The sequence below is a fragment of the Aotus nancymaae genome, unplaced genomic scaffold (assembly GCF_030222135.1).
Source record: "Aotus nancymaae isolate 86718 unplaced genomic scaffold, 86718_ANA_hifiasm-v0.15.2.pri h1tg000036l, whole genome shotgun sequence".
Taxonomy (NCBI): Eukaryota; Metazoa; Chordata; class Mammalia; order Primates; family Aotidae; genus Aotus; species Aotus nancymaae.
Genome location: NW_026988450.1, coordinates 68,938,152 through 68,950,465, shown reverse-complemented (window position 1 = coordinate 68,950,465; position 12,314 = coordinate 68,938,152). Strand labels below are relative to the sequence as shown.

The window sequence follows — 12,314 nt, the reverse complement described above, 5'->3', positions numbered from 1 at the left end:
TCTAAAACAAAACGTTATCGATGGTTTGCTTTTATCTAAAAGATGCACAGACTAAAGTGCTTCAGAAATTAGTCTCTATGTTTTTATTGATGTTAAAAATATACTCAAATTCGAGACCAGCCTGGCCAACATAGAGAAACCTCATCTCTACTAAAAATACAAAAATTAGCCAGGCATGGTGATATACCTGTAATCCTAGCTACTCAGGAGGCTGAGGCACAAGAATTGCTTGAATCAGGAGGTGGATGTTGCAGTGAGCCAAGATCATGCCACTGCACTCCAGCCTGGATGACAGAGGAAAACTCTGTCTTAAAAAAAAAAAAATGCATACATATATATATGTATACACACACACACACACACACACACACACTCAAATCTGAACCTGACCTATACTTAGCAAACCTGTCAATTATATTACAATTTGAAGAACAGAGTAAGAATCCATATTGACCTTAATGATTAAGAAATGGAGAGAGAAAATAGATAAAGTTTACGAGTTATGAGCAGGATAATTGGGCAAAACATAATCTCCACACAAGTATGTTTGCATATAAGTGGCAGATAAATATTTGAGAGAAAAACATTGGACGAAGGTCTAAAAATAAGTCAGCACAAGAATGCTATTTTCCTAAAAAAGCTAGTAATAACTAAGGATTTATTAAAGAAAAATGTAGAAGCAGAACATCCAAAGGAATCAGCAGGTCAAGCATCAGCTTTGCACTGGGTTTTATGAATTTAACAAAGATGTAGGGAGCTCAGAGTAGAGACTGCAATACTGGAGCACAATGATAATACTGCTGTTTTCATACTTATCTTGCATCATGCTGAACAGTCTTTTATTTAAAAATTGTTCAGCATTCTTAAGCTTTTTTGTGAAAAATCAGTGAAATGAGATTTTTAATATTTCCAAATAAAAAAGTTATAAATTACCAACAAATTTGGTAAAGTATAAATCACAAGCATATAAATTATAAATATGATTCTAATGAAATAGTATTAGACATAATTCTTAAAATAAAATTACTAAAAATAAAAATTAAGCCCTAATAAATTTTATTTCATTTTTATGTTATTTTAAAAACCAAAGTGCCTCAATAGTGTTATTAGTGAGTACATTTTCGTGTAAATTTTTCTAGCTATTCTTTCTAACTTAGTATTAGAGAAATAGAGGAAAGAAGTCTACCCTGTTTTGTTGATAATTTGAGGAAATTTTTTTGAACAAGTTTTGTTTTTCTATAAACACTATAATCTCTGGATGAATCCTGAACCACTGATTTTTCAAAGACACTTGTTCCCACTACATTCTTTAGTTTTCATCATGTACAAATAAATTAACTGCATTAGTTTAAATACTTTTCTATTCACACTTCACTTATCTGAAAATCACTGAAGTAGATGCTTAAGACATGCTTTCATTGGAAACTTTCTTTTGCTGTCGTTTGCCTCTGCCTTTTGAGACAGAGGCATTCTAAACAGATGCATCTTTGTCCACAAGTTTTTAATCCAGTATTAACTCTCTGGGTAGAGAAGAGATTTGTTCAGCAAGCATTTTCATCATAAATAGATTAATTGGATCATTAATCTGAATCAAGATTTAATGCTTCAGATTGCAAACTGGTCATTTCATGGACATACCCAGAGCTAGTGTCTCTAGCAGCAACTAGCTCTAAGGTCTTCAGTTTCAGGTTCCCAACTAGTAGTGGCATCCCTACAGATGTGCTTTTTTTTTTTTTTTTTTTTTTTAGCATTTCTGTACCCTCTCCTGCTTTATCACACCAACTCTGTTGAACTTTTCACTCACGCTTCTAGGCAGCAACCTAGTTATAGCTGCCATATTTCCCTTCCCACACAACCAGGAGGGATGGACCTACTGGGGTTAAGTCTTCTCCTTTCACAAAGAAGAGATGTACCAGCTTCAGAGAGGTCCCTGGTCTTCTACCCTGATAGTTTTTCTATTTGAAAAGGTGAGGAACAAAGGTGAAGATGAGAGAGTGGAGATGTTGAAGGAACTGAGTTATAAAAAGCTGCAAGAGGCTTATGGCAAGAAAATCTGGGCCTGATGGGTTTTTGGCAGGAATAGAGCGAAGTTAAAAAATGAATAATACAGCTGGCTGATGTCTGAAATAAACATTTTACAGCCATAACAATACTGGTATTTCAGTAAATATGTGTGTGTGTGTGTGTGTGTGTGTGTGTGTGTTTGTTACAGCACATACCACCCTTTATTAAAAATGATTTGCCTTTCTAATTACACTTTCCTTGAGCAAACACCATTATCTTGGTTAAAAATAATCAACAGTTAGAGGAGCTCAAGACTACACAATTACCTTGGATTTTTACAATTGAAAAAGTTTGTAATGTTTACATGAATAATTGAGACCAAGTATTCTAAAATTATCTTCTATTGAATAGGCAGGCTACCAAATTCACAATATTTAAATATGTTTTTTTAAAAAAAGAATGATAGACAATAATTCTTATTTTACAATATATGTTATATATAATTCTAATATCATTTTTTCTACATGCAATTTGAATCAATTTCTTAGAAATTACATAACAATAAATAAGTTCAATTAGGTAATAAATGAATTCTTAAAATTTATATTAAAAAATTAAAACTAATAACCAAATTAACTGTAATAGCAGAAAAATGTGAAATTATGACACCTTTCTGAATAAGAAAAATCTATAATGCCAATGTCGCTCAGTACATGAAATGTTCTTATTACTGATGATCATTATTAAACTCTAAGAATCAATGCTCAAAGTAACACATTAATTTGCCTATGACTTGTATTTTTTCCTATTCATAGTGTTCAACTTCTACTACCAAAAATACATAAAATAATATTTTATCAAGAGTTCTACATTAAATAGAAAAATAAAACTTATATATATTTTCTAGCATACAATTAAAAACAAATTTTGAAATACAAAATTTGCCTGATGAAATATTTTTACAAATGTTAACAGTGATGTACAAATAATAGAAATATTCTGAATCTAGTGAAAAATCTCTTCTACTCTATATCATCACTATCAAAAATAGTTCTATAAATAAATAGCAAGACTAAAAGATAAACTATACGAGAAAAAGTGTGCAAATAAAGGTAGCTTATGTCTGAACTTTCAACATTTTTAGAGTAGGATGAAATATACAAATTGCTACTTACTTAGGCATTCTTTCAAAGCTAAAACTTGAACATTAGCTAACTGTTTCTCTCTCTGTACAATCTGCACCGCAGAAAAATGTGGAAGTGACAATAAGTCAAAAGGAAAACCTGAGAAATAATAAATAAAAAAAAAGGTCAACATTAAAGATGCCCTCTGCCAACAATTAGTACTCAGTTCCTGGGAAACGTGTTATAGCAGTGATTTAACAACAAATAAAAGTCAATCTCTCACATCTCTTGATCTTACATATTTCAAAGTAAATAATAATAATTAAGCAGCAGAAAATAAGCGTACACAATTATTTTGCATTTTAAATACTGACCTGATTCTTAAATTAAGGGAATTTAGATAGCAAAGTAGAATTCCATGAATCACAATTTCTTCTACCCAATCAGAAATCACAGATAGGAAATGGTAGCTAGTCTCTAAAGATACCCCCAAAAGCCACTAAATGAATCACAACTCCTGTTATTTTTTTCTGTGCAGTCCCTTCCACAATGAATCCAACGTAGACAAATGTGCTGCACGGTCCCATGACAGACTTAGCTATGTCTCTCTCCCCTTTCTTCATGTCCACAGTACTCAGAATAACTGTAGAATGTACTGGAAACATACTATCTTGAAATAGGGAGGAACTGCCCAGGATAGCTTGGGCTTTCTTTCTCCGTCCCCTAAAATCAGGATGTCCTTCAAAGCTTTGCCCAATGAGTCACACAGCCCCTGAAATATAGAAGCCAGGTCAGGCTGCCTTTTGGGATTCCTCATCTGTGGTACAAATGGCACACGTGCAGTCAAGACTCCATCTGCCCTGGGAAGCTTTTCTGAGCCTTGGAGTCTGGCTCACAATAGATCCTAGGCTTCTTCTATTCCTTGCTGCCTGTCTGTAAGTAATAAACCCGCTTCACATAACTTGTATGGGAGTGTGTTCTGACACCCAGGACAAATTGGTAACCAGTATATAGTGGACCTAAACAGTAGTCCAGGGGGCAGCAGAAAGATGTATTTAGACTCCTGTTCCTGGTGGTTTGCATAGTGATGATCTTCCCTATTCTCCACGCTGTGCTAGTCCTCCCTAAAGACTGTTAATTATTGGACATGCTTCACATTATGTAACAAATAAGGTAAGGTAAATGCAACACTGAATGACTTCTAGCTAGGACATAGAAAGCCTTGCAGCTTCACAGAACAATTGCTCTAAGTCAGCAACCATATAAGAGGTCAGCCTAGGCCAGGCATGGTGGCTTACGCCTGTAATCCCAGTACTTTGGGAGGCCAAGGCGGGCAGATCATGAGGTCAAGAGATCGAGACCATCCTGGCCAACATGGTGAAACTCTGTCTCTACTAAAAATGCAAAAATTAGCTGGGTGTGGTGGCATGCACTTGTAGTCCCAGCTACTCAGGAGGCTGAGGCAGGAGAATTGCTTGAACCTGGGAAGCGGAGGTTGTAGTGAGCTGAGATCATGCCATTGCACTTCAGCCTGGCAACAGAGCGATTCTCCATCTCAAAAAAAGAAAAAAAAGAAGTTTGCCTATCTTAAGACCATGATGTTGTGAGGAAGCGTAAGTAAAGGGCCTGTGGAGAGAAAATCAGCCCTCAACTGTTCCAGCCATCCTAGCCCAGGCACCAAACATGGGTGTGAAGAAGCTATCTTAGACATCAAGCCTTGTGGAATCTTCAAACGACTGGAGCCCTAGTTGTATGTGACTGTAATCATATGTAGGACCTCAAAATAGAAACATCCAGCTGAGCCCATTCAACCCACAGGATAACGAGAGATAACAATAAACTGCTATTTTTAAGCTAAATTTGGGGTAGTTTGTTATGCAACAATAGATAACCCATACAATAAAGCCTAGGAAGAAGACGGAAAGATGGGCAATAAAATAGAACATGTGGCTTGAGATGATATAAATGAAAATGAGAACTATGGCAAAATAATATGTATTTAAAGTGGAAAACTATAAAAATTTCATTTTTACAATTGAAGGCTGTTATAGTAAATTTTACTAGGTATATTGTAAAAGAAATTTGCTCTCTGCACACTAAATTATAAAAATATGTCACATATTTTTTAAATAAAAGGTAAGTTAATGAAAGAGAATGGAGTTTGGGGGAAATAAGTTCATTATATTTCTAATATTTCTTCTACTTAAAACCACATATGCTAACTACACACACAAACAAATGTAAACATGTTTTTCTATCTAAAGTAACACTTACTCAATTTTGTTTCCTCTATCTTTGTTTTCATCTTTCCATGAATTAAATTGAGTGCAAATGAGCCATTGATCTGGTTGGCTGAGTGAATTAATGTGGCTTTACATCTTCTATTGCCATTACCTTGTAACAAGAGATAATAGCTAGAATACTCCCCTTTCACTTCAACATCTGGAACTAAACAAAAACAATTATCTTGTTAAGTATATGAAAATTCAGCACACAACACAATAGAACCATACATTTGATCTACAGGTTATAATGACATTTCTATATTATTTTAAAACAAGCTGTTAATACATTCAGGGCTAGTAATTGTTCATTTAATTGAGAAAGCTGTTAAAGCAAAAAATCATAACAAACAAATACAAAGCATAAATCTTTTAGTTTAAATTAAAACTATGACTACTCATTCTTTAACTTTTGATCTGGCTTACTAGAGTTCCACAGTATATTTCTTAAATAACACATCAATAATGTATACTATTTATAGCTTCCATTTCTTTAAAGAAAAATAAACTGACTCCTGCAAACACACACAACATAATTGGTGGGAGTAGAAGTGTACAGCTATACTTGGGAGTAGCTTTTTGCTTCTTGCAGTGTGCATCCAATAATGTATTTTACAGAAGGAATGGACAGCATTCATTAATCTGGCATGCCAGTTATGTGAAGGTCAGTTAAGATACCTTACAGTATATTTTAAAAGCAAATCAAGTGAGGGTTATCGTGAAGGTTGAAAAAAAACTGTGAAGGCTTTGAGATTAAAAATAGAAGTAGAATCCTTTTTGTTGAAGATGGTAAGTTGAACATAAACATTTATATTCACTATCTCCTGAAATTCCACTAAATGAGAATAAATTTTAAAAATAGCATAAGCACATAAGAACTAACATTTGGAAGAGACAACAACTAAAATCTGAAAGTAGAAAAGCATATGAACAATTGGTAACAGACTTTAATCTCTTCCCTGCTAAGAAAGCTGAGAAAAACAGCAGAGAAAGCCCCAAAGCAACATAATTTATACAAGTGTTCTCAAGAGGCTCTGGAATGGTGACCCCAGAGAGCACTGGAAGCAAAATGAAGTTGGAATAGGAAGATAGTTTGAAAGTCAACTTGAGAAACAGGCCGCCTGATCCCTTATTCTGTTCAGGCAAATGACTGTCAGAAGATTAAAGGCTTATTCTCTAGAGAGGGTAAAACAAAGTGTCTTTGGGCTTGAAGATATACAAGGCAGAGTTACGGGTTGATTGATTGATTATCAGGGAATCAAAGTGAATGCTTACCTCTTTAAAAAGTTACCTATGTCTCTATTTCCCTTAAGTTTATTTTAGGGGCTATCAGGATGGCAGGGTGAGAGTCTGTGGACCCACTCCCCAGCAATACAAGCACAACTGGTGAAATGATCCTAAGGGTATATACCACATGAAGAAACATTTATTCAGGAAAATATACTAAGATTAGGGTTGGGAAGAAGCAGGTTGGATAGACTGGAGCTTCTATCCATCTGAGTTGGGAATGGGTTGTGAAGAAGCAGTTTGTGGCTGTTTTTAAGAGTTCACAGCACTTCAGCTGCAACCTGCTCCTTTCCAACCCATTCCCAACGCAGATGGACAGAAACTCCAATCAAAGTGGTTATGGCCAAGAAGATGGGTCTCCCTCTTCCCTCCGCTCCCAATCAAGGGTTACAGCATCTCACAGAAGGAGCAGGATGTCAGCATGTCTCATCCCCTCATTCTGAGTTGAAGAGACTAAATTCCTGATGCATACGGTGAGAATTCAGGGACTTCCTTTCTCCACCTAGCCCTTATTCATAAGGTAGAGGTTCTACTCCAGGATAGGCAAGCTGAGAAAATAGGGACCCAAATGTCCTTATCTCAGCACACTCACAGGGCAGAGTTTCTACACTGGAAGAGGTATATGAAGACCAGGCCTCGCACGGTGGCTCACGCCTGTAATCCCAGCACTCTGGGAGGCCAAGGTGGGCAGATCACGAGGTCAGGAGATCGAAACTATCCTGGCTAACACGGTGAAACCCCGCCTCTACGAAAAATATAAAAAATTAGCCAGGTGTGGTGGCACGCGCCTGTAGTCCCAGCTACTCGGGAGGCTGAGGCAGGAGAATCACATGAACCTGGGAGGCAAAGGTTGCAGTGGGCCGAGACTGTACAACTGCATTCCAACCTGGTGCAAGACTCTGTCTCAAAAAAAAAAAAAAAAAAAAAGACCAGAAGCTACACGCTGCCCTAGCTACCAAAGTAGTGGCTCAGAGATTTTGCCCAGGGGAAGAGACCTTAAAACAGAAGGCCCTAAGTTCTTCCCAAAGAAACTGATTTTATCTGAAAAAGATTGTGAGTAAGTTGGAGCCTAAAGATGGTCTCAAAAACTATGGAGACTTGGTAATAAGCAATAACAGGAGGCTGGTAGCTCACCCAATTAAGAGAAACAAGCAGAAGATCTAGTTCATTACACAGAACCAGGGAATGAGACAGCTAAGAAGAGCCATTTTGGTATTAGAATCCAAATCAAAGAATGGCCTCAAAAATGAATCAAATTTAAATGGATGTGGAACAATTTGATCCCCAATGCAGTGTCAAAAACAATAAAGCAATTAACGAAGGTGGAAATTTTAGTGAAATACAAAACAGCTACATGTGATAGCAAATGAGGCAAAGAAGACATCAGGGAATGGGAAAGGGAGGCAGTCAGGCAAAGACCACGGTATTCCCAGGGTAAATGTGGCCATACTGAAGGCTGCGCCTTCTGAAGAGTGACACCAAAGTCAAACAGACTTCATTGAAATTGCCTAGCCAACTCATACAACAAATAAATATGCAAACAACAATTAAAAAAAAAAACCTAATAAGGGAGAAGAATCATTAACCAATAGCTACAATATATTACCTAAAATGTCATCTTTATCAAGAAATTATGAGACACACAAAGAAACAAGAATGTGTAATACATACAGAAGGGGAAAAGCAAGTGACAGAAAATACTTGTGGGAGGTCCCAGAAGGAGAATATAACAAAGACTTAAAAGCAAACATTATAAATATGTTCAAAGAACTAAAGGAAACTGTGCTTTAAGAAGCAATGAAAGGTATGATGACAATGTCTCATCAAATAGAGAATATAGATGAAAAGATGTAAAATAAAAATCCAATGGAGACACTGGAGTGGAAAAGTACAATACACTTAAAAGGACTGAAATCATTAGTCCTTTTAGACACTAATAATCGAAAGAAATTTGGGATATTAACAAATATGTGGAAATTAAACAACATGACAACAAATAACCAATGGGTCAAATACGAAATCACAACAGAAATTTAAAAACATTCTAAGATAAATGAAAGATATAAAATTTATCAAATATAGCTGAAGCAGTGTTAAAGATCTCAATCAATAACTTAACCTTCTACCTTAAGAAACTGAAAAATGAGGAAGCCCAGCAATTCCACTCCTAGATTTATACTGAAAATAATTTTAAGCCTGTACCTGTATATTCAGAGCAGCATTATTCATAAGAGCCTAAAAGTGTCAACAGCCCAAACGTCCATTAACTGATGTGTGGATAAATAAAATGTGGTATATCTAAATGATGAAATATTATTTGGCAATAAAGAGGATGATGTACTGGTAAATGCAACAACATGTACAGCATGAATGAACTTTGAAAACATAATATATTAAGTCCAAGAAGCCAGTCAATAAAAACTAGGTATTATATGATTACACTTCTATGAAATGTCCAGAATAGTCAAATCTATACAGACCAAAATAGATTCATGGTTGCCTAGGGGTAGGGGAGGAATGGGTAGTAGAAATGTGGAATAATTGCTGATGTGTATGGGGTTTCTCTCTAGGGAGATTAAAATGTCCTAAAACTGTGGTGATAGTTGCACAACTCCGTGACATTTTAAAAACCACTGAATTGTATGCTTTACAAGGGTAAAATGTATGCTACACGTTATATCTCAATACAGTTGTATTTTTAAAAATTATCTTAGGAATGTAAAGTTCTGCTCATTGAAAGAAAGTTCTTTATGGTACTTTAGTTCTTTATAGACAACCACACAGCATATAAAAGATTCTTTTATATAGTATATAGAATGTGATACATATACACATATGTACATCCCAAAATACTAAGAAAGAAAGTACTGTAATTTTATTACAATAGATATAGTTTATTTCACAGCCATGAAGATACTGTGGTTTACAGTCCATCCCCAAAACAATCATGAAGTAACAAAAACGATTTTTACAATTAGATTGCTAGAGTGACATTAATTCTGTTCATAAACTGCAGTTTCAGAAAATGAATTTAAATGAAGGTTATTAGAAAGGAGAAACACTTGTTGTTACCAAGTGTTTTTTAATTAATTTCAAAACCTATTTGAAATTAAGGTTTGCCAAAAGATACAGTAACTTTAATTCATTTACCATTTTAGCTGCTTGCTGATTCAATTTATATATATATATCTTCAATTTATGACATTCTTTCCACATTTATTTAAAATCCCATCACCTTTATTTGCATTTTAATCACTGAAGCTTGTAATTACAACAATCTTATTTTCCTCAAAAGAAAAATACTTACTGTAAAGAACTCCCCTAGCCATAATTACTTTGCAGTCATTTCAAAAATGTTGCTCCAGATTTGGCAGGTGTTAATTGAAGACTTATTAAATAACTTTTATGTAAATACCACAGAGAGTAACAGACTTACAATTAGCATAGTTATTCCAGCCTCATCACTCTTCCTAACGTAATAAAGGAAAATGATTACCAAAAAAAAGTCTGTCTATTTTCAACTGTTATGTTTATTTACATTATCATTTGATATGAAGGTGTTGGCTTGTATGCCCCTTTTCCACCGAAAGCATATATATATACATTTGGGATATACTCTAAAGATAAAGTGGAAGAAGTAGAAACTACTAAGTATCCATTAGTTGCATCAAAGTTTACATATAGCATATAGACCACAATAAAGTCTTATGTCTTTATTAGTATTAGCAAAAAAATTCTTATGTAATAACAATCAAGTTATATTCTTTGTCAGTAAGATTCTTAGTGGTTCTTAAAACCCTATAACACTCTTTTTTAAAAATAGTTAAAATGGAAACACAATCATAATAATCAAAGGATAAATAATATTCCACATGATAGAAGAAAAAAAAATATCCCAGGACTACTGGGGAAACAGGATATTCTGAGTAAGTGAATATTCTGACTTACTGATAATTATATGTTCATTAAGAAATGGCAAAATAATATAACTATTTTAATAATAATTCCAAAAATGAAACAATAAAACAAAATCTAGTTTCCAATGTAGGCATCTTAGGTGGCTACACTCTTTTCAACAATGAGATCATTGTTTAATTCTAGATTCAACTTTTGAAACAGCCCTTAGTGCAAGCTGAGGAGGCATAAGAAAAAAAAATCAACCAAATTACTTCATATTTATAAAGCATCTTCAAAATGTATTACCTAGCTTGATACCCCACTGTATTCATCAGAGTAAGCTTTGAACAATTTAGCATAAAACTGGGCTGCCACTGAAATTGTTTAAGAAAATGCCTGTGGTTCAATTTTAAAAATAATCTAAAATGGTTTTTAAAATGATAATATTGTTGAATAGGTTGTATGAAGCCTCACTACTGTGAAAATTATAAAAACACAAGATTTATCATTTTCACCACGACTATTTTAAACAATTAATATTAGGATCATAAATTAAATACATTTTCTCTCAATTACAATATAATAAAATACACATCTTGAAAGCTACAATGAATAGAGAAGCCATTGAAAAGATATTTCCAGATCCTACTCATTATGAACAGCAATGATTTATTGTTCCAGACACAGAAGCATATAAGATTGGACAGAATAACAAAAAGTTACTGCAGAGTTTAGAAAGTCTGTACCTTCATTACCAATTTGAATCAAACACATTTGAGGCATAATAAGCAAGTAGTAGTATCCTCATTTTCTAGATAAGGAATTAAAGACCTCAAGTATGATTCTCAATTTTTTTTCTACCTCAAAGCATCTGAAGGATTCTTCAGTAACAGTGATTTTCGCCTAGTTTTGGGGAAAGCACCACCTAGGACAGAGGTTCTCAATCTTGGATATACATCTGAACCACTGAGGATGCTCTAACAAACCACTGACACCCTGGGTCTACCCTAGAGATTTGGGTTGGATTATTCTCAGGTGGAGTTCAGCTTGACGTCAAGGTGATTTTAATTTGCAGTTAAGAATCATTGAACTAGAGAGAGAAACAAAACTCTGTATTTAGGTTGAAGGATCTAAATGATTCTTAGAAAAAAGTGATTCTTTAAATAACTTTAAATAACTGTCAGAATGATTCTAATATGTAGCTGGTGTTAAGATTCATTAGACAGAGAAACAAAACTGCATTTAGGTTGAAGGACCTAAATGATTCTTACAAAAAAGTGATTCTTACAAAAAATAAAAACCTTCAATGATGTAAAATAAAATTACACATGTATTTACATTATGTACGTATATATTAAAGTCTAACAAATTTCGAGAAATGTAAACAACTGTGCATCCATGACTATGATCCACTTCTGAGAAGTTTCCATCATGCCTTTGCAGTCAGTCTGCCTTCTACCCACGGCCTCAGACAACCATTCATCTGTTTTCTCTCTTCCTCTGACTTTTATAGAGATTTCATACATATGATCTTACAATAAATAATCTTGTCTGATTTTATTTATAAACTCAACATGTTTTTCAGGTACTTTCATGCCTTCTCATTGCTCTGGTTTTATTTATAAACTTAACATGTTTTTCAGGTACTTTCATGCCTTCTCATTGCTCTGATTTTATTTATAAACTTAACATGTTTTTCAGGTACTTTCATGCCTTCTCA

General features: G+C 34.4%; 1 protein-coding gene across 2 annotated transcripts in view; it reads right to left on the bottom strand.

Moving 5' to 3' along the window:
* The window catches only part of MTBP (MDM2 binding protein), a 77,739-nt gene that overhangs the window by 29,566 nt on the left and 35,859 nt on the right, over positions 1-12,314 (bottom strand). For both annotated transcript variants that reach the window (XR_010345614.1, XM_021671272.2), the window contains exons 12-13: positions 5,403-5,576; positions 3,180-3,287 (exon numbers count right to left, since the gene is read on the bottom strand). Coding sequence is in view for 1 of the 2 variants with exons in the window: in XM_021671272.2 (XP_021526947.2) it covers positions 3,180-3,287; positions 5,403-5,576 (282 nt within the window). In the remaining variant the exon portion in view is untranslated. The remainder of the gene's footprint in view (positions 1-3,179; positions 3,288-5,402; positions 5,577-12,314) is intronic.